General features: G+C 45.8%; 1 protein-coding gene across 1 annotated transcript in view; it reads left to right on the top strand.

The window, feature by feature from the left end:
* Positions 1 to 21183, top strand: part of LOC126474685 (facilitated trehalose transporter Tret1-like) — a 57922-nt gene that overhangs the window by 6635 nt on the left and 30104 nt on the right. The window contains exons 2-3 of the mRNA XM_050102164.1: positions 9444 to 9833; positions 19460 to 19683. Of these exons, the coding sequence (XP_049958121.1) occupies positions 9444 to 9833; positions 19460 to 19683 (614 nt within the window). The remainder of the gene's footprint in view (positions 1 to 9443; positions 9834 to 19459; positions 19684 to 21183) is intronic.

Here is a 21183-nt window from a genome sequence, read left to right as displayed (position 1 = left end):
GATGAAAGTCCCCACGTTACAGTTGTGATGAACCATCTACACAGATTGTCAGTGTGGTTGCAGGCATAGTTAATTATTACGTACAAAGCCCTTTTTTTCTTCCTCCCCACTTAAATGGAGAAGTGTACAGGCATACTATTCAGGTCCTGGAACATAACACCCTAGCTTTTCGTCGAAGGTTGTGGTTCCAGCATGATGGAGCTCCACCTCACCGTGGACTGAGATTTCGTGAACACCTGGATCAGACGTTCCCTGAAAAGTGAATAGGCGACAAAGCCTGGCCCTGGTATATGTCATTTTGAACAATTTTTGAACATGTATCAGCTTGTGAAACTTGTACAGCTAAATGGAACTCATTATTACTGTATTGAGACCTAGGATTTACGATCTCGCTGGCATCAAGGTACGAGCGCTACTACTAGTCCTCCAACAATGGAAATTATCTGAGGTGATGTGTGGCGCCAGCCGATGGAACACAGCGAGCGAAGTTCGCCCCGCGGCGCGCTGGCAGGAGATTTAAGAGTGCCTTCTCTCACGTAGATGTGTACGTAGATGTGTACGGCCCTCCGGGTGCCCATGACGAAGATACCGTCGATAACACGTAATATGTGGATAATTAATGAATTAATGTGTTGGCTGAGTCAGGAAGTTTGACGTAAAAGTTTTCGGATAGAGAGCGAATCTCTTCAGAAAGTGTTCTAATTATCATTGTAGACTGTCGAATTTCTAGCACATAATGTGGTATTTAATACACTGCCTGAAAAAAAAGAAGGGAGAGACGAAACGAAATGAAATCATGGTTTGATAGGATGTGTGACGTAATTTCAGTGATTGTGAAATCGAGTCAAATTTACAAAGAACTTGGCAGTATTGACCCACTTACTAGTATGACGCTTCAACCCTTCTGGCGTGGATACACACACTGGTTGGGATGGGTATCATAAAGCCGTTGGATCCTCTCTTGAGGCAAGCTAGTCTACCACTGTGATAAATCGTTCTATGTATCCTGTATAATCGCGCTGGTACTGAGTCAACATTGGAGCATTTGCCAAATATGTTCTGTCGGGGACAGATCTAAGGATGTTGAGGGCATAGGAATACCTCAACATAACGCAGACAGTTCATAGAGACACATGCTATGTGTGGATGAGCATTGTCATGTTGAAATATGGCTGCCCAGTAGTGTCGCATGAGATTTAACACGTGAAGTCGCAGGATGTCTATCGCGTACCGTTATGCCCTCAGTTCCCTTAATCACTACCAACCGTAACCTGAAGTCATACCTAATTGTACCCTACATCTTGACGACAGATGTAACACTGCTATGCCTGTAAACATTGCAGGAATGGAACCTCTCCCAAGATCGCTGCCTTACTCGCCAACGTTGGTCACTCAAGGTAGCGGACATTCACAATTCGTTGCTGAACACATTGCGACGACATTCATCAGCAGTCCATACGTCCCGCTCACGACACCAATCCAAACACAGCTCTTTGTGTTGTGGTGAACGGCAGCCTACACATGGGACGCTAATTCCCTGTCCATCTGCTGCTAGTCCCAGACTAATGGTGTGGGATGAGACACAGTGTTGCAGGGAGTCCATCTGTTGTTCTCGGATGCAGTTGCAGATGTGGCGGTCAGACATGGTCGATTGTAATCCCGACGACGAGATTGCCTGCCCTCTCGTTCTCATGCACTCCACCACCACTGTCACACTGAGAGTCCCACAAATCTAGATATAACAACAGCGAGCAAAAGGAGACCCACAGTGTGGCCCCTGAGGTAGTTATGACGCTGTTTCAAACGAGTACACTGCATCTTCGAGTCAGTCAGAGTGATCACTCAACTTCTGACGCTGCTCACGCCCTTTATGTACTATACCAGGCCTGGTAATACACAAAACATGATTAACAGTAAGACACTTTGGTGGCCATTCTACTGAAAACAAAAATCTCAACTCAAATAGTTTATTTACACGCCTATGGTGTGTACCTGTATGAAGTTCCATTGCCATCAGATCAGATCGTCTGAATGCTTCACTTTTTCGCCATGCAGTGTATTATTTGCAATGTCTTATATTGGAGAAACAGAGATTCTTTAATATGTGTAGACATAGAATGTTCTCATATGGGGCTGGGATTCATCATTACTGGTTTTATGAAGTTAGAGACTTATTGCGATTTAGAGACGACTTTCTGTTTTTAAGGGTTATAAGGCAGCTATCCGATTACGTCTATTATATGCCACTGAAGGTAAGACATTTATTTAAATGATCTCAATGATGTTTGGTGGACTGAGACTGTGGAATGATTTCATTGAGTAACGTAGAGGTGTTGGTATATTATGTCTTTTACTTGAATAACAAAGTGTTATAATATTGCTTGCATTTATTTTCACTCGCCATTCTGTAAAAAATTTCTCAAGAATCAGCAGAAATCATTGTAGTCAATTTTAAATGTTCATTACATTGTAATTTATCAGTGTGTCATGAGTGAAGGAAGCTATGTTAACCAGTAGCATGCCTGAAATGTATGTACATATATTAAACTGATCTATAACGACAAGGACAACTGCCACCTCTTAACTCAGAACGTTAAAAACCTACTCAACTGTGCTCCACCAGATGAAGACTTCAACTACGAACAAACCACACCAAACCCGGACTCACTGCCTCCTTCATTGGAAGAAGTTCGACAAATCATTCAACTTCTCAAGAATAATAAGGCAACTGGAGAGGACTCTATCACTGCCGAACTTTAGAAATGTGCTGGAAGAAACGTCGTGGGCAAGGTCACCGAGATCATCCAGAACATCTGGGAAACAGAGAAATTGCCTCCTGATTGGAACACGACTCTGATCCATCCCCTTCACAAAAAGGGAGATGTTACCGATCTGAATAACTACCGTGGAATTTCTCTTGTCGCGGTAACATACAAGATCTCTCCAAGGCTTTACTAACAAGGGCAGAAGATCAACTGGACAGTCAACTGGGGGAATATCAGGGAGGCTACAGGAAAACCAGATCCTGTGCTGAACAGTTCCTCAACCTTAAAACGGTACTGGCATACTCCAAGATGAGAAACCGCGAAGTGCTGTCACCTTTGTTGATTTCAAGAAGGCCTACGACTCTGCTGATAGAGAACCCTTAACAAAATACTCTAGGAATTAGGACCAGACAACACAACCCGCAGACTCATTCTAGAAACCTTGACAAACATCCAGTTGCAGGTCAAATTTAGAGGAGAGATCTCAAAAAGCTTCGAGATAAAAACTGGAATGAGACAACTGTGTCCTCGAAAAAGTTGTGAGAGAATTGCGCAAAGAACTGACCAGTTTGGGTGTCCAGAGTAGTGTCTACCTGTGACGTAAGAACGAAGGAGTGATTGAAGATTGCCTGGCGTTTGCAGACGACATGGCACTAAATGCTGATTCTGTTGAAATGGCAACACTATAGGTAAACTGCCTCAGAAAACAGGCAGCCAAAGTGGATCTTCAAGTGTCGCTTGAGAAAACAGAGTTCTTCACCGACATCAAATATGCTCACAAAGAGATGTTACTAGACCAGGGAAAGATCAAAAGGACTGAGAAATTTAAGTATCTCGTCGAATGGATTGAACCCAACTTATCAGAAGAAACGTCATTATTCATGAGAATCAACAAATTGGAACTAGCCTATCGACTGACTGTGAACACCTACAACAAGAAATGCCTGTCACGCAACCTGAAACTGAAGCACTACACATGAGTCATACGACCAGAAGCCCTGTGTACCATGGAATGTCCTTCTATGAACCGGAGGGGCTTGATGGAGAAATTGGAAGTCAGAGAGAGAAGAATCTTCAGGAAGACCCTAGAAGAAGCTGGGGAATTCAGAAGGCGCATAACTCGGGGCTCTACGACCATGTCGAGAGGCTCTCTGACTGTGCAAGAAAAAGAAGGGTAGCTTTCTATAGCCATGTTGCAAGATTGCTTCCAAACAGGTTGACCAACCATCTGTTCACCTTTTGGCAAAACAAGAAGGTTCGCACCACTTGGCTGACACAAAGCGAGAATGACATTAAGGAATTGGGAATAACTGATCTCCAGAACAGACAGTCTGTGAGGCACACCCTGAAGGAAGTCCGAGGATTTCAGGAAAAGACCCGAAGGAAAGGTACCCCCTGGACAGAAGAAAGGAAGGAGTTACACCGACAGAGGATGCGACAGTACTGAGCGAAGGTCAAAGTCCAACAGTTGAACAAGCGTGGCCGAAAGTAGACCCATTCGAAACAAGAAGGATAAAAATAGTGTCCACCCCAAAAATGAAGTTTAATGTACATTATTTAATCACAACACCACCTCGCACCTCGCGTGGTGAGACAGTTAACCAGCACCTATCGTTGCCATGTAGCAGGGTCACGCACTGATATGGTCGCACTCGGTGAATGCTTGCTTGCTTGAAGCCAAGTGTGTGAACGACCGGATGAACGAAAAGCGAGTGAGGGAGAAACAGCTCAAGCAGCTTTGCTACACTGGTTTAAGGGACACAGTTTTGGGATTTTTGCGCCCCTGGACACAGTGCTTGTTTCGTATACTCTTTGATTCTGTTTGTACTGTAAATCTGTAATTACATGTGCTACGTCTGCAGAAGATGTAGATATCTGACTGGGAATGTAGTTCCAGATGGGCTCAATTGCAATATCAAATTGTTTGCTGACATTGTTATTGTCTACAGGAAAATATCGTCACTGGGTAATTGTAAGGATGTACACAAATTCCTTACTTGGTGTAATGAATGACAGCTGTATTAAAGTGGGGATAAATGCCCAATAAAGCCTACAACGAGAAAGAACCCATCAGTATCTAATTACAAGATACTGGTGGGCGTCTTGGGCAAGTCACGTTGTATAAATGTTTAGGGACAATATAGAGAAGTGAGTTGAAATGGATCGATCATGTAAAATCAGTATTATAGAAGGCGAACGGAAGACTTTGAGTGCACCACATTTCATGTTCTATCAGTTGCATTTCTCATGAACTTCCAGTGGTCCATATTTCACTTCCATAGAATGTTGTTATCCAGACATACAGTTTCAGCAAGTTACTCCTCTACTAACATCAGTATTTGATGTTAGGAGAGAATTTCTAGTGAAGAAAACTTATTTATGCACACCATTGTGCTTCTGACATGAGACCTCGGCTGTAAACAGTGATAAGGGCCTTGTTGGTTGTTTCAAGAAATTTTACAGTAAAGTTCTAATAAATTCTCATAAATAAGATACTTCAAGTACAACCATTGTGATATTTTTATTCAGGTACGTCATTGTTTTCAAATTATTCTAGAGGAATGGCATATTTTTAAAATCGTAAATTCTGTCCAGAACTGTATTCTTAAAAATTTGTCAATGATTGCTTAACATTGTTTACTTGCGAATTGAATGGATTTAATATCGGCTGCCTTTGACTTACCAATGTTTACACATTTGCCGAGTTAATGAAACATTTCTGTGAAACCGCTAAAAATGCAAATTTAAAAGGTCTGCATTGTTTCAATTTATGATGCAAAGATTTACATTACTACTTTTTGAAACAATTAAATACAGCAAACTCAAGAGTAATCTACGATTCAGCACAGTGTTGAGGATGGTCGTTAATGTTTCCACCATCACACTGCCATGAAGATCGACGTAAGTAATGGTAAGTGAGGCAAAAATTATTTACATGATTACAAAATTATTCAATTTACCTGACTAGCAACAACTTTTGAAATACACTTGCTTTCAGGAACATAGACAGGATCTTTACCTGAACTGTAGCTATTAATATCATCTTCAGATTTGTACAAATCGTCCCTGAAAAGCATTTTTCTGGCACACTGCACACGTTATAGCTACTAGCAACCTCGTTTATGGCATTTGCCACTGTTGACGTGTACACATTCTGACGAGGTTGCCGTTATTCAGAATCTGAAGTTAGAGATAGAGCTGCCATTTCTTGGCCTATTGTGAAACTGTCAACCAATATGTGTTAAATGCAATAATTATGTTTCTCATTGATTGCCCTTTGCCATTGTTTGCAGCTGAGTGTTCATTTAATACTCAATTTTCCCATTTCATGTAATCTGGCTTCATGGGTATGAGAATTTCTTTGATGTTAAGGAACTCTGTTTTCTTTTCTGCTTCACTTAAATGGAGATATATGATGTCTGTACAAAGCATTCCGGAGCACTGTCCACAAATACTGATTATGCATGGTCTCCTTCGAAATACACTCCTCCACAATTGATACACCGCTCCTAACGCCGTTTCCTCTTCCGGAAGCGATCTTGGTACGCCTCTTGCTGCGAATTTTTTTTTTTCACCTCTTCTATCGCTGCAAATCTTCGACATTTCGACGGGCTTTTCAACTTCTGAAATAAAGTCTTCAGGGGCCACGTCTGGAGAATACGGATAATGAGCTAGCACAGTGATTTCGGTTTTTGTGCAATAGTGAGGCACCAACAGGGATGAATGTGCGGGTGCGTTATCGTGATGCGAGAACCATAAATTGTCTCGTCACATTTTAGACCGCTTCCTTCTCTCATTTTCCAGCAGGCGTCGCAATACGTCAAGGTAGTACCATCGATTAACAGCTTGTCGCTTTGGTCCGAAGTGATGATGAACTAATCTTTCAAAGTCAAAGAAAACTATCAGCATGGCTTTGACAGTTGACTTGACCTGAAGAGCTTTTTTTGTCTTGGAGAACCTTTCCCGACGCTTTGCGAAGACTGAATCTCGCTCTCAACATCATAAATGCAGACTCGTGCCTGATCACCAATGGTACATTTAGCCATCGGGAGAGCGTTACAAATCTCATAGAAAGTTTGAAGTGGGACACACTTGCAGATAGACGGCCGCTAAACAGAAGGGGTTGCTCACGAAATTCCGAAATCCGATCTTCACCGAGGATGTAGAGCAAATATTATTAGCACCAAGTTTCAAATCGCGCAATGATCACCATTCAAAGATAAGGGAAATAAGAGCTTGTACTGAGGCGTTCAGGCAGTCGTTTTTCCCTCGCGCGATCCGCGAGTGGAACAGAAAGAGGGTGGGGGGTGGGGGGATATGACTTTGGCGCGAATTGTGCCCTCAGCAACACACCGCTTGGTGGCTAGCGGAGTATATACGCAGATGTATTATTTTCTTAAGGAACATCTAGTTCACATATGGGTGATTCAAAAGCCTTTCACAGATTGCAAGGAGAAGCCCTTCCTGGTCTTGATTCATTAGCCGTGTGACGAACTTGGTGACGACACGATGCATTCCAAGAAGCTTATCAGGATTTCATGACATGATCACAGAAATATTGCTTATTCTGCAATCTCTCGGACGGTCAGTCTTCCATTGGCACGCACATTTCGCTGACTTTTCTGACATGAGCGTCGCTGGTAGACGTCAAAGGGCGTCCTGAACGAGGGCCATCTTTTAACTTCCGTCAGGCCACTTTTAAACAGTGTGAACCATTCGTAACTCGAGTACGGCTTAAGCACTCGCCATCGTAGGCACCCAGAATCATTTGGAGTGTGTCTGTAAAGGTTTTCCTGAGTTTCACGCAAAAGTTAATGCAGGCGCGTTGCTCCTCTAACTTTGCCACCTCGAAATTCTCAAACTGTGCGACGCCACGTTCTACTCAGTACAGCACTGAACAACAACTAACCGACATGCGACAATGAAACTTACGGTATCCAGAATGAGATTTTCACTCTGCAGCGGAGTGTGCGCTGATATAAAACTTCCTGGCAGATTAAAACTGTGCGCTGAACTGAGACTCGAACTCTGGACTTTTGCCTTTCGCACGCAAGTGCTCTACCAACTTTCTTTCTTCTTCCTTTTTTTTTCGCTTTCGTTCGTTGTATCAGCTCGGGGCGGACGTCGTAAGAAACCAGTTTAAGTTCGTTGTTGATCGATTAACTCAGTTTTTTTTTAAATTACAGAGGGCTGCTAACTCTCTGACCGAACACGCTGAGCTACCGTGCCGGCATTTTTTGCTCGGTATTGTTCGTTTTCGTTTGGTCTGGGCGAACGTCATATGACATCCGTTCAAGGTGATCATTGATTCCTTTACTCGGTTTTTTTTTTATTACAGAGGACAATCGGCCCTCTGGCCGAACACGCTGAGCTACCGTGCTGGCGCCAACTTAGCTACCCAAGCACGACTCAACGCCACATCCTCACAGCTTTACTTCTGCCAGTACCTCGTCTCCTACCTTCCAAACATTGCAGAAGCGCTCCTGTGAACCTTGCAGAACTTGGACTCCTGAAAGAAAGGTTATTGCAGAGACATGGCTTAGCCACTGCCTGGGGGAAGTTTCCAGAATGAGATTTTCACTCTGCAGCGGAGTGTGCGGTGATATGAAACTTCCTGGCACATTAAAACTGGGTGCCGGACCGAGACTCGAACTCGGGACCTTTGCCTTTCGCGGGGCAAGTGCTCTACCAAATGAGCTACCCAAGCACCTCTCACACCCCGTCCTCACAGCTTTACTTCTGCCAGTACCTCGTCTCCTACCTTCCAAACTTTACAGAAGCTCTTCTGCTACCCTTGTAGAACTAGCACTTCTGAAAGAAAGGATATTGCGGAGACATGGCTTAGCCACAGCCTGGGGGATGTTTCCAGAATGAGATTTTCACTCTGCAGCGGAGTGGGCGCTGATGCGCTGATATGAAACTTCCTGGCAGATTAAAACTGTGTACCGGACCGAGACTCGAACTCGGGTCCTTTGCCTTAAGGCTCGGTTCGCAGAAGAGCTTCTGTAAAATTTGGAAGGTAGGAGACGAGGCATTGGCAGAAGTAAAGCTGTGAGGACGGGGCGTGAGTCGTGCTTGGGTAGCTCAGTTGGTAGAGCACTTGCCCACGAAAGGCAAAGTCCCGAGTTCGAGTCTCGGTCCGGCACACAGTTTTAATCTAGCAGGAAGTTTCAAACTTCCGGTAGTTACACATTAGACGCATGGGTTAGCCACAGCCTGGGGGATGTTTCCAGAATGAGATTTTCACTCTGCAGCGGAGTGTGCGCTGATATGAATCTTCCTGGCGGATTAAAACTGTGTGCCGGACCGAGACTCGAGCTCGGGACCTTTGCTTTAAGGCTCGGTTCGCGGAAGAGCTTCTGTAAAGTTTGGAAGGTAGGAGACGAGGTACTGACAGAAGTAAAGCTGTGAGGACGGGGCGTGAGTCGTGCTTGGGTAGGTCAGTTAGTAGAGCACGTGCCCACGAAAGGCAAAGTCCCGAGTTCGAGTCTCGGTCCGGCACACAGTTTTAATCTGCCAGGACGTTTCGAACTTCCGGTAGTTACACAGGTGTGTGCAGGGATGCCAAACGCACTCTATCACACCATCGGCGCGAAATTACCATTGTTCCGGAATTTTATTAAAATGACTCGTAGTTGTGGTCGTGCGGGCAAGCTGACGTTTGGTGACTCTCTGCAGCGACGCTGGGCGGCTTCTCGCTGGGCGCGGTGCTGGGATGGACGTCGCCGGCAGTGAAGCCACTGATGAAAGAGGGCCTGTCCGACGAGACGGTGTCGTGGCTGGCGGGCGTGACGCCGCTGGGCGCCCTGGCGGCCATGTTGGCGGCGGCCGTGCTGCTGGACCGCGTGGGCCGGCGGCGCGCGCTGCTGGCCACGGCGCCGCCCTTCGTCGCCGGCTGGCTGCTGCTCGCCTTCTGCCGGCACCCCGCAGCACTGCTCGTCGGCCGCTTCGTCACCGGCTTCTGCGGCGGCGCCTTCTCCACCGCCGCGCCCGTCTACATCGGGGAGATCGCCGAGAACGACATCCGCGGCGCTCTCGGCGTCTGCTACCAGCTCATGCTCACTGGGGGTAACCACTCTGTCTGACTACTACTTCCAGTTCATTCCACGTTCCGGAAATCGCGCCCATAACGAATGAGAGTACAAGGACGCTGGAAGCTGAGCGTCCACTAGGTGTGAGTGCAAAATATTGGCCGAGCGGTCTAGGGCGCTGCAGTCATGGACTGTGCGGCTGGTCCCAGCGGAGGTTCGATTCCTCCCTCGGGCATGGGTGTGTGTGTTTGTCCTTACGATGATTTAGGTTAAGTAGTGTGTAAGCTTAGGGACTGATGACCTTACCAGTTAAGTCTATCTATTGATACGTAATCAGCATGGTTTCAGAAAACATCGTTCTTGTGCAACGCAGCTAGCTCTTTATTCGCACGAAGTAATGGCCGCTATCGACAGGGGACCTCAAGTTGATTCCGTATTTCTAGATTTCCGGAAAGCTTTTAACACCGTTCCTCACAAGCGACTTCTAATCAAGCTGCGGGCCTATGGGGTATCGTCTCAGTTGTGCGACTGGATTCGTGATTTCCTGTCAGGAAGGTCGCAGTTCGTAGTAATAGACGGCAAATCATCGAGTAAAACTGAAGTGATATCAGGTGTTCCCCAGGGAAGCGTCCTGGGACCTCTGCTGTTCCTGATCTATATAAATGATCTGGGTGACAATCTGAGCAGTTCTCTTAGGTTGTTCGCAGATTATGCTGTAATTTAGCGTCTAGTAAGGTCATCAAAAGACCAGTATCAGTTGCAAAGCGATGTAGAAAAGATTGCTGTATGGTGTGGTAGGTGGCAGTTGACGCTAAATAACGAAAAGTGTGAGGTGATCCACATGAGTTACAAAAGAAATCCGTTGGAATTCGATTACTCGATAAATAGTACAATTCTCAAATCTGTCAATTCAACTAAGTACCTGGCTGTTAAAATTACGAACAACTTCAGTTGGAAAGACCACATAGATAATATTGTGGGGAAGGCGAGCTAAAGGTTGCGTTTCATTGGCAGGACACTTAGAAGATGCAACAAGTCCACTAAAGAGACAGCTTACACTACACTCGTTCGTCCTCTGTTAGCATATTGCTGCCTGGTGTGGGATCCTTACCAGGTCGGATTGACGGACGACATCGAAAGGGTGCAAAAAAGGACCGCTCATTTTGTATTATCACGTAATAGGGGAGACAGTGTGGCAGATATGATACGCGAGTTGGGATGCAAGTCATTAAAGCAAAGACGTTTTCGTCGCGGCGAGATCTACACTCCTGGAAATGGAAAAAAGAACACATTGACACCGGTGTGTCAGACCCACCATACTTGCTCCGGACACTGCGAGAGGGCTGTACAAGCAATGATCACACGCACGGCACAGCGGACACACCAGGAACCGCGGTGTTGGCCGTCGAATGGCGCTAGCTGCGCAGCATTTGTGCACCGTCGCCGTCAGTGTCAGCCAGTTTGCCGTGGCATACGGAGCTCCATCGCAGTCTTTAACACTGGTAGCATGCCGCGACAGCGTGGACGTGAACCGTATGTGCAATTGACGGACTTTGAGCGAGGGCGTATAGTGGGCATGCGGGAGGCCGGGTGGACGTACCGCCGAATTGCTCAACACGTGGGGCGTGAGGTCTCCACAGTACATCGATGTTGTCGCCAGTGGTCGGCGGAAGGTGCACGTGCCCGTCGACCTGGGACCGGACCGCAGCGACGCACGGATGCACGCCAAGACCGTAGGATCCTACGCAGTGCCGTAGGGGACCGCACCGCCACTTCCCAGCAAATTAGGGACACTGTTGCTCCTGGGGTATCGGCGAGGACCATTCGCAACCGTCTCCATGAAGCTGGGCTACGGTCCCGCACACCGTTAGGCCGTCTTCCGCTCACGCCCCAACATCGTGCAGCCCGCCTCCAGTGGTGTCGCGACAGGCGTGAATGGAGGGACGAATGGAGACGTGTCGTCTTCAGCGATGAGAGTCGCTTCTGCCTTGGTGCCAATGATGGTCGTATGCGTGTTTGGCGCCGTGCAGGTGAGCGCCACAATCAGGACTGCATACGACCGAGGTACACAGGGCCAATACCCGGCATCATGGTGTGGGGAGCGATCTCCTACACTGGCCGTACACCGCTGGTGATCGTCGAGGGGACACTGAATAGTGCACGGTACATCCAAACCGTCATCGAACCCATCGTTCTACCATTCCTAGACCGGCAAGGGAACTTGCTGTTCCAACAGGACAATGCACGTCCGCATGTATCCGGTGCCACCCAACGTGCTCTAGAAGGTGTAAGTCAACTACCCTGGCCAGCAAGATCTCCGGATCTGTCCCCCATTGAGCATGTTTGGGACTCGATGAAGCGTCGTCTCACGCGGTCTGCACGTCCAGCACGAACGCTGGTCCAACTGAGGCGCCAGATGGAAATGGCATGGCAAGCCGTTCCACAGGACTACATCCAGCATCTCTACGATCGTCTCCATGGGAGAATAGCAGCCTGCATTGCTGCGAAAGGTGGATATACACTGTACTAGTGCCGACATTGTGCATGCTCTGTTGCCTGTGTCTATGTGCCTGTGGTTCTGTCAGTGTGATCTTGTGATGTATCTGACCCCAGGAATGTGTCAATAAAGTTTCCCCTTCCTGGGACAATGAATTCACGGTGTTCTTATTTCAATTTCCAGGAGTGTATTTACGAAATTTCATTCACCAACTTTCTCTTGCGAATGCGAAATTATTTTGTTGAGCCCAACCTACATAGGTAGGAATGATCATCAAAATAAAATAAGACAAATCAGAGCTCGACCAGAAAGGTTTAGGTGTTCGTTTTTCCCGCGAGCTGTTCGGGAGTGGAATGGTAGAGAGATAGTATGATTGTGGTTCGACGAACCCTATGCTAAGCACTTAAATGTGAATTGCAGAGTAATCGCATAGAAGTCCCATAAGATTTCTGACACTTTTTTTTTGCAAAATATTGAACCATAAAATTGAATAGTACTCAGCTGTTGTATAAACTAAGGCAAATGCTGTTATTCTCAGAGTCATCATCATCATCATCATTATCATTTAACTCTGATTATGCCTTTAAGCGTTCAGTCTAGAGCACAGTCCCCCTTAAAAAATTCCTCCATGATCCCCTATTCAGTGCTAACATTGGTGCTTCTTCTGATGTTAAGCCTATTACTTCAAAATCATTCTTAACCGAATACAGGTACCTTCTCCTTGGTCTACCCCAACTCCTCCTACCCTCTACTGCTGAACCCATGAGTCTCTTGGGTAGCCTTGCTTCTCCCATGCGTGTAACATGACCCCACCATCTAAGCCTGTTCGCCCTGACTGCTACATCTATAGAGTTCATTCCCAGTTTTTCTTTGATTTCCTCATTGTGGACACCCTCCTGCCATTGTTCCCATCTACTAGTACCTGCATTCATCCTAGCTACTTTCATATCCGTAACGTCAACCTTATTGATAAGGTAACCTGAATTCACCAAGCTTTCGCTCCCATACAACAAATTGGTCGAAAAATTGAACGGTGCACAGATAACTTAATCTTGGTACTGACTTCCTTCTTGCAGAAGAGAGTAGATCGTAGCTGAGCGCTCACTGCATTAGCTTTGCTACACCTCGCTTCCAGTTCTTTCACTATGTTGCCATCCTGTGAGAATATGCATCCGAAGTACTTGAAACCGTCCACCTGTTCTAACTTTGTTCCTCCTATTTGGCACTCAATCCGTTTATATCTCTTTCCCACTGACATTAATTTCGTTTTGGAGATGCTAATCTTCATACCATAGTCCTTACATTCCCGATCTAGCTCTGAAATGTTACTTTGCAAACTTTCAATCGAATCTGCCATCACAACCAAGTCATCCGCATATGCGAGACTGCTTATTTTGTGTTCACGTATCTTAATCTCATCCGACGAGTCTATTGTTTTCAATATATGATCCATAAATAATATGAACAACAGTGGAGACAGGTTGCAGCCTTGTCTTACCCCTGAAACTACTCTGAACCATGAACTCAATTTACCGTCAACTCTAACTGCTGCCTGACTGTCTATGTAGAGATCTTTAATTGCTTCCAAGCAATTAAAGTTCTCAGAATCTTTGGGATCAGAAAACTTAAGCACACTGAACAGAAATTTAAGTCACCCACAGGAGACATCTTGCTAATATTGCGTAACACTACCTCTTACTTGAATAACGGAGATTTTTAATGTATCTGACATTTGTTTACATCACTCATTGATGATTATACCGTGTGATATCAGCTGCCTCGATGTACGTACGATATATTATTTTTTAAACATAACTCACGACTCATCGCCTTCTACGAGGGTCACTCCAAAAGAAATGTACACTATATTTGTAAAAATACAGTTTGAATTCTGCATGTGTGAAAGTTTTACAGTATGTAGATACATCCTTCCCGCTTGTTTTCAAACTTAGCTCAACCTGTTCTCGTGAGTGGCGCCGTCACAGGTTGTCTTGAAGGTGGCTGCTGCGCTTGACGTTCGTCAGAAGCAACGTGCTGTCATAGAATTCGTGTGCTGTGAAAACGAGACAGTGGGAAACATCCACAAGAGGTTGAAAAAGGTGTATGGAGATGCTGCTGTCGATCGTAGTCGGTGGGCAAGCAGGTTACGTGATGAAATCGGGCACGACAATATTGAGGATTGTTCTCGCAGCGGCAGGCCTCGTACTGCACACATTCCAGACAATGTGCAGAGAGTTAACGAATTGGTGACTGCTGACAGACGCATCACAGTGAAGGAATTGTCAAGCTACGTTGGGATAGAGGAAGGAAGTGTTTGCAGAATATTGAAAGTGTTGGCGTTAAAAAAGGTTTGTGCCAGGTTTGATCCCAGGATGTTGACAGTGGCTTAAAAAGAAACAAGAAAAACGGTACACAGCGAACTTTTGGAACAGTACGAGAATGGTGGAGAAGAATTCCTTGGAAGAATTGTGACAGGTGATGAAACATGGCTCCATCATTTTTCACCAGAGAGGAGGAGGCAATCAATGGAGTGGCATCATGCAAATTCACCCAAGAAAAAAAAAAGATTCAAAGCCACACCTTCTCCTGGAAAAGTTATGGCTACAGTGTTTTTCGATTCCGAAGGACTCTTGCTTGTGGACATCATGCCAATTGGAACCACCATAAATTATGATGCATATGTGACGACACTGAAGAAACTTGAAGCTCGACTGAGTCGTGTTTGACCACATCGGCAAAAGCAGGATGTTTTTCTGTTGCACGACAATGCACGGCCACATGTCGGTCAAACAAACCACGGAAGCGATCACAAAAGTCAGATGGGCAACACTGAAACTCCCGCCATACAGTCCTGATCTTTCTCCATGTGACTATCATCTCTTTGGGAAACTGAAAGACTCTCTTCGTGGAACAAGGTTTGAAGATGATAACTCTCTTGTGCACGCTGCCAAACAGTGGCTCCAACAGGTTGGTCCAGAATTTTACCGTGCGAGTATACAGGCGCTGGTTCCAAGATGGCGTAAGGGAGTTGAGAGGGATGGAAATTATGTGGAGAAATGAAAATATTGTTCGTAAAGGATGTATCTACACACTGTAAAACTTTCAAACTTGTAGAATAAAAGATGGATTTAAAAAAATAGTGTGCATTTCTTTTGGAGTGACCCTCGTATTAAGGGCGTTCAATAAGTAATGCAGTACATCTTCGGCTGAAATATGCAGAATATTCCAGCTTCAGGCACTATAGTTTCATAATGTTCTGATAGGGGGCGGTGCTATACGTTGTCTGCAAAATGGCGTCTATTACATGGATGCGTTTCAAGCAGAGAGCTGTCATTTAATTTCTCTTGGTGGAAAACCAGAGCACCGCAGATATTCATGGGCCCTTGCAGAATGTCTACGGAGACCATGCGGTAAGCAAAAGCACGGTGAGCCGTTGGTCGAGACGTCTGTCATCATCGCAAGTAGGCCGTTTAAACCTATCCTGTCTGCCACATGCCAGTCAACCGCAACAGCTGTGACTCCTGCAATATTGGAGTGGCCGGACACACTCAGTCAAGGTGATTGATGGGGCACAATCGAGCACCGGGCCGCTCAACTGAACATCTCTGGTGATGTGTTGACACACTCGTCCACCAGTTGGGGTACTCAAAGATGTGTGCCTGCTGGTTTCCTCGCTGCCTAACAGAAGACCTAAGAACAACGAAGGCCCATCTGTCCGGAACTGCTTCCGCTTTGCGATGCTGATCGTGAATATTTTTTTCGAATTTCGGCACAGGCGATGAAACATGGGTTCATCACCAGAGCTGGAAACAAAACAGCAATCCTTGGAGTGGCGTCAAGCCAGCTCCAACTAGGATCTCGCACCCTCCCACTTCCGTCTGTTTGGCCCAATGAGGGTTGCATTCAGTAGGAAGCAGTACGTAGCTGATGGGGAGGTTATTGCTGCAGCAAGAGGTTGGCTCCGATGTTACTGTAGAGTAGTACCATGTCTCCATACAGTAACTTCTAATAAGGTGGCGTAAGGCCATCGCACTCAACGGAGATTATGTTGAAAGATAGGGTTTGCCGTTGAGGTCGAGTGGTTTTAGGTGCTTCAATCAGGTACCGCAATGCTGCTACGGTCGCAGGTTCAAATCCTGCCTCGGGCATGGATGTGTGTGATGTCCTTAGGTTAGTTAGGTTTACGAAGTTCTAAGTCTAGGGGACTGATGACCTCAGATGTTAAGTCCCATAGTGCTTAGAGCGATTTTTTGAAAGATAGGGTTTTGTAACCAAAAGAGTGGGGAACAATATGGCGTATTTGTATCGTCAATAAAACCAAATTTCTTTCAGAAAAAAAAGTGTTGCGTTATTTGATGAACACTCCTCGTACAAACTTGGTAGTCACGTATTCCCACAGGTATGCCATATATTGATGAAATCAGATTGTTGAACAGAGACCACATACAGCTATCAAATTGCAGGGATGTTGATTGCTACGATTCATTTTCTGTTGCAAATAATCTTATGCATTTTCTTTAGGATTAATACCGAGAGATTTTACGGGACAGTCCAGGTGTAATAGGGGGTTTGAGTGTTTGTCAATCGCGCGACGTGTGAGTGCAGCCCTGTGAACGTGTTTTTTGAAGATAGTGCCCACAGAACACTCGTCATTAAGATGTACGAGAAAGAGCGGCACGTCATTATCGAGAATGTGGAAATAAACATCATGGGTAACGTGAATGAGAGGGGTCCAGTCATGACACGAAAGACTGTATGAAATATCACAGAATCACCTGTGGCCTGTAGCTTTTTTTTTTTTTTATGGGACTTAACTTCCGAGGTCATCAGTCCCCTAGAACATAGAACTACTTAAACCTATCTAACCTAAGGACATCACACACATGCATGCGCGAGGCAGGATTCGAACCTGCGACCGTAGCGTGGCTGTAGTACACCGTCCAAATGCTAAACAGTTCATTTGAAAACAGCAAGAATCGTGACACGTCATACGACACTACGTGCCTCCAGTCAGCTGGTATCAAGTTTTTGTGATGTTTGTCCCATTTGTGCTTCTCTGAGCAACGGTCTTTTGCGAATGTAAATGACATGCAGTATTCTTAGCAATGTTCGCTCGGTAACTAGTTGAGGTACATCTGTACTCACTCACAGCAGCAATTACTTGATCCGATTTATCCGACAAGGGGTGACTCTTGGAGGCTAGGATCTTCTTACGTCTATTGTCCATAGGCCTTGTGGCATGGCTGCGAGTGGAACGCCATTCCTCTTAGACGCGCGGGAGAGTCCGCGTTAATACACTACTGGCCATTAAAACTACTACATCACGAAGATGACGTGCTAAGGACGCGAAATTTAACCGACAGGAAGAAGATGCTATGATATGCAAATGATTAGCTTTTCAGAGCATTCACACAAGGTTGCCGCCGGTGGTGACACCTACAACGTGCTGACATGAGGAGAGTTTCCAACCGATTTCTCATACACAAACAGCAGTTGACAGGCGTTGCCTGGTGAAACGTTGTTGTGATGCCTAGTGTAAGGAGGAGAAATGCGTACCATCACGTTTCCGACTTTGATAGAGGTCGGATTGTAGCCTATAGCGATTGCGGTTTATCGCATCGCGACATTGCTGCTCGCGTTGGTCGAGATTCATTGACTGTTAGCAGGATATGGAATCGGTGGGTTAAGCAGGGTAATACGGAACGCCCTGCTGGATCCCAGCGTCCTCGTATCACTAGCAGTCGAGATAACAGACATCTTATCCGCCTGGCTGTAACGGATCGCGCAGCCACGTCTCGATCCATGAGTCAACAGATTGAGTCGTTTGCAAGACAACAACCATCTGCACGAACAGTTTGACGACGTTTGCAGCAGCATGGACAATCAGCTCGGAGACCATGGCTGCGGTTACCCTTGACGCTGCATCACAGGTAGGATCGCCTGCGATGGTGTACTCAACGACGAACCTGGGTGTACGAATGGCAAAACGTCATTTTTTCGGATGAATCCAGGTTCTGTTTACAGCATCATTATAGTCGCATCTGTGTTTGGCGACATCGTGGTGAACGCACATTGGAAGCGTGTATTCGTCATCGACATACTGGCGGATCACCCGGCGTGATGGTATGGGATGCCAATGGTTACACGTCTCGATCACCTCTTGTTCGCACTGACGGCACTTTGATCAGTGGACGTTACATTTCAGATGTGTTACGACCCGTCGCTCTACCCTTCATTCGATTCCCGCAAAACCCTACATTTCAGCAGGATAATGCACGACCGCATGTTGTAGGTCCTGTACGGGCCTTTCTGGATACAGAAAATGTTCGACTGCTACCCTCGCCAGCACATTCTCCAGATCTCTCACGAATTGAAAACGTCTGGACAATGTTGGCCGAGCAACTGGCTCGTCACAATACGCTAGTCACTACTCTTGATGAACTGTTGTACCGTGTTGAAGCTGCATGGGTAGCTGTACCTGTACACGCCATCCAAGCTCTGTTTGACTCAATGCCCAGGCGTATCAAGGCCGTTATTACTGCCAGAGGTGGTTGTTCTGGGTACTGATGTCTCAGGATCTATGGACCCAAATTGCGTGAAAATGTAATCACATGTCCGTTCTAGTACAATATATTTGTCCAATGAATACCCTTTTGGCAAATGGTTCAAATGGCTCTGAGCACTATGCGACTTAACTTCTGAGGTCATCAGTCGCCTAGAACTTAGAACTAATTAAACCTAACTAACCTAAGGACATCACACACATCCATGCCCGAGGCAAGATTCGAACCTGCGACAGTTGCGATCGCTCGGTTACAGACTGTAGCGCTCAGAACCGCACAACCACTCCGGCCGGCGAATACCCTTTTATCATGTGCATTTCTTCTTGGTGTAGCAATTTTAATGGCCAGTAGTGTACAACAACAGATTGGGCATCTTCATGCTCAGTGTGACCTTGGATACGTTCAAACGCAACATCTTCTTTCGGTCTAGTCTCCATCTCGAACTTAGTACCACAGACTGGCAGATACATCTCACATCACTGCCATGACTTACGTGAGCTCAAAAGTCAGTGTTGTATTTGTTTCTGTTGGTGTTGTGGTACGCGACGACCTGGTGGTTTGCCAATGTGTAGGTACTGGATGACCGATTTTTGCTGTCCGCAGGTATCCTGTACGTGTACGTGGTGGGCAAGTGGGCCACGCTGGTGTGGCTGTCCGTGGTGTGCGCCATCCCGCCCATCGTCTTCTTCATGCTGTTCTTCTTCATGCCGGAGTCGCCCATCTTCCTGCTGTCCAAGGAGAGACACGAGGAGGCCATCCGAGCTCTTCACTGGTTCCGGGGCGGAGAGGAGGCAGACATCACTGACGAACTGCTCGAGACGGAGCAGGTAGGACGCCTGTACATTTCCTTTTCATCACTAAGGCGATCATAAATCTACAACTGTTCTACGCAAACCATCATACGAGGTCTGCTGCTTGATGTACGGTTAGGTTAGGTTAGGTTAGGTTAGGTTAGGTTAGGTTAGGTTAGGTTAGGTTAGTCCCACAATTAATGTGCCAAGATGTTAATCTAAAGAGGATTTATTGTGGCCACAACCGCGCCCACCTGCCAAACAACATTTTATTAGAAGCACTTGAGTTTTGACACATATTAGCTTCCAAATTTTTCAGCCGACCGTCAGAGAAAATAGCAGCAAAAACACTAAATCCATCGAAAACGCCAGGGCACTCTAGGAAACAACAAAGTTCGTATAATACAATATATATTTCTGTTGCTTGCATGGGGGCTAGCTTACAAGGATGTGCTTATGATCTTGCGACTTTACCAGCTGCATAAACCGCTCTTCCCAAGTAATGGCGGCCATTCACAGACTGTTGATATCTACTACTACAAAAAAAAAGAAGAAAAAGACATGTAACTGTGGATGACTGAAACAAAGAGCATTGCCTCATGTATACTCTCGCACAGCTACGTATAGTCGACAGGCCTGAGATCATAATGTTAGTGCTACAACGCATATATTACAAAGTTCTCAAATTGTGAACCCTTGTTCCTATTGTAATTCATAAATCAATTACAGAATACATGTTCTTTCTGAACTGCAATTTTTTGGAAGCTATGCTAAAACGATGTTCTAAGCACTGAAATAAACAAATTGTTGTTAATATAAGTACACTGCTGAAAAGAATAAGAGGAATATGAATTTAGGCTTCTGCCATACTCCATTCAGCAATAACTGAGGACTGAGTTTTTATCAAATTATACTTTGTCTTTCACAGATTAAGTACACGACACAACGTCTTTACATTGTCGATCGTTTACATAAAAAGAGGAGAAATGTCTTACAGGTGTCGAAAACAAAGTGGAAACGATGATTCGTCCCTTCATCTTGGATGCCTTGCATTCGAATTTGAGAGCTTCAATAACGTGCGTCCCTCAGTGAGAGTTTATCACAGTCTGACACCTACGTGACGTGCTCCATGTAGGTCTGTGGAGGTCACCCTAAGATACCCGTTACCACTTTGCAATGGGAGCCCATGAGAATCCTTGGATAGTCTATGTTGGAACAGGACGACCATCAAAACGTCTGTGAAGCATGTCGCACATATGCACGATGGAGTTTATGTCTGGACTCACCGCCAGCCATTCTATTACTTCAATGTCGAGATTTCGCAAGACATCCCTGCTGACGCCCATCATATGGGGCCTGGTAATACAAGAAATTCAGTGTCACCACCGTATGCAGCAGGGTCCAAAATGATCTGTTCTATGTACTGCCTGGCTTTAAGACGACTATCGGCAACGACAAGTTCTGAATTGCTGTCAGCACTGAAGCCTCCCCACAATAACACAGAACCTTGGAAATCTGTCGACTTCGCGGAGAACA

Source organism: Schistocerca serialis, chromosome 4, assembly GCF_023864345.2.
Source record: "Schistocerca serialis cubense isolate TAMUIC-IGC-003099 chromosome 4, iqSchSeri2.2, whole genome shotgun sequence".
Classification (NCBI taxonomy): domain Eukaryota; kingdom Metazoa; phylum Arthropoda; class Insecta; order Orthoptera; family Acrididae; genus Schistocerca; species Schistocerca serialis.
The sequence above is the reverse complement of the archived record's forward strand: the minus strand, read 5'-3'. Positions and strand labels throughout refer to the sequence as shown.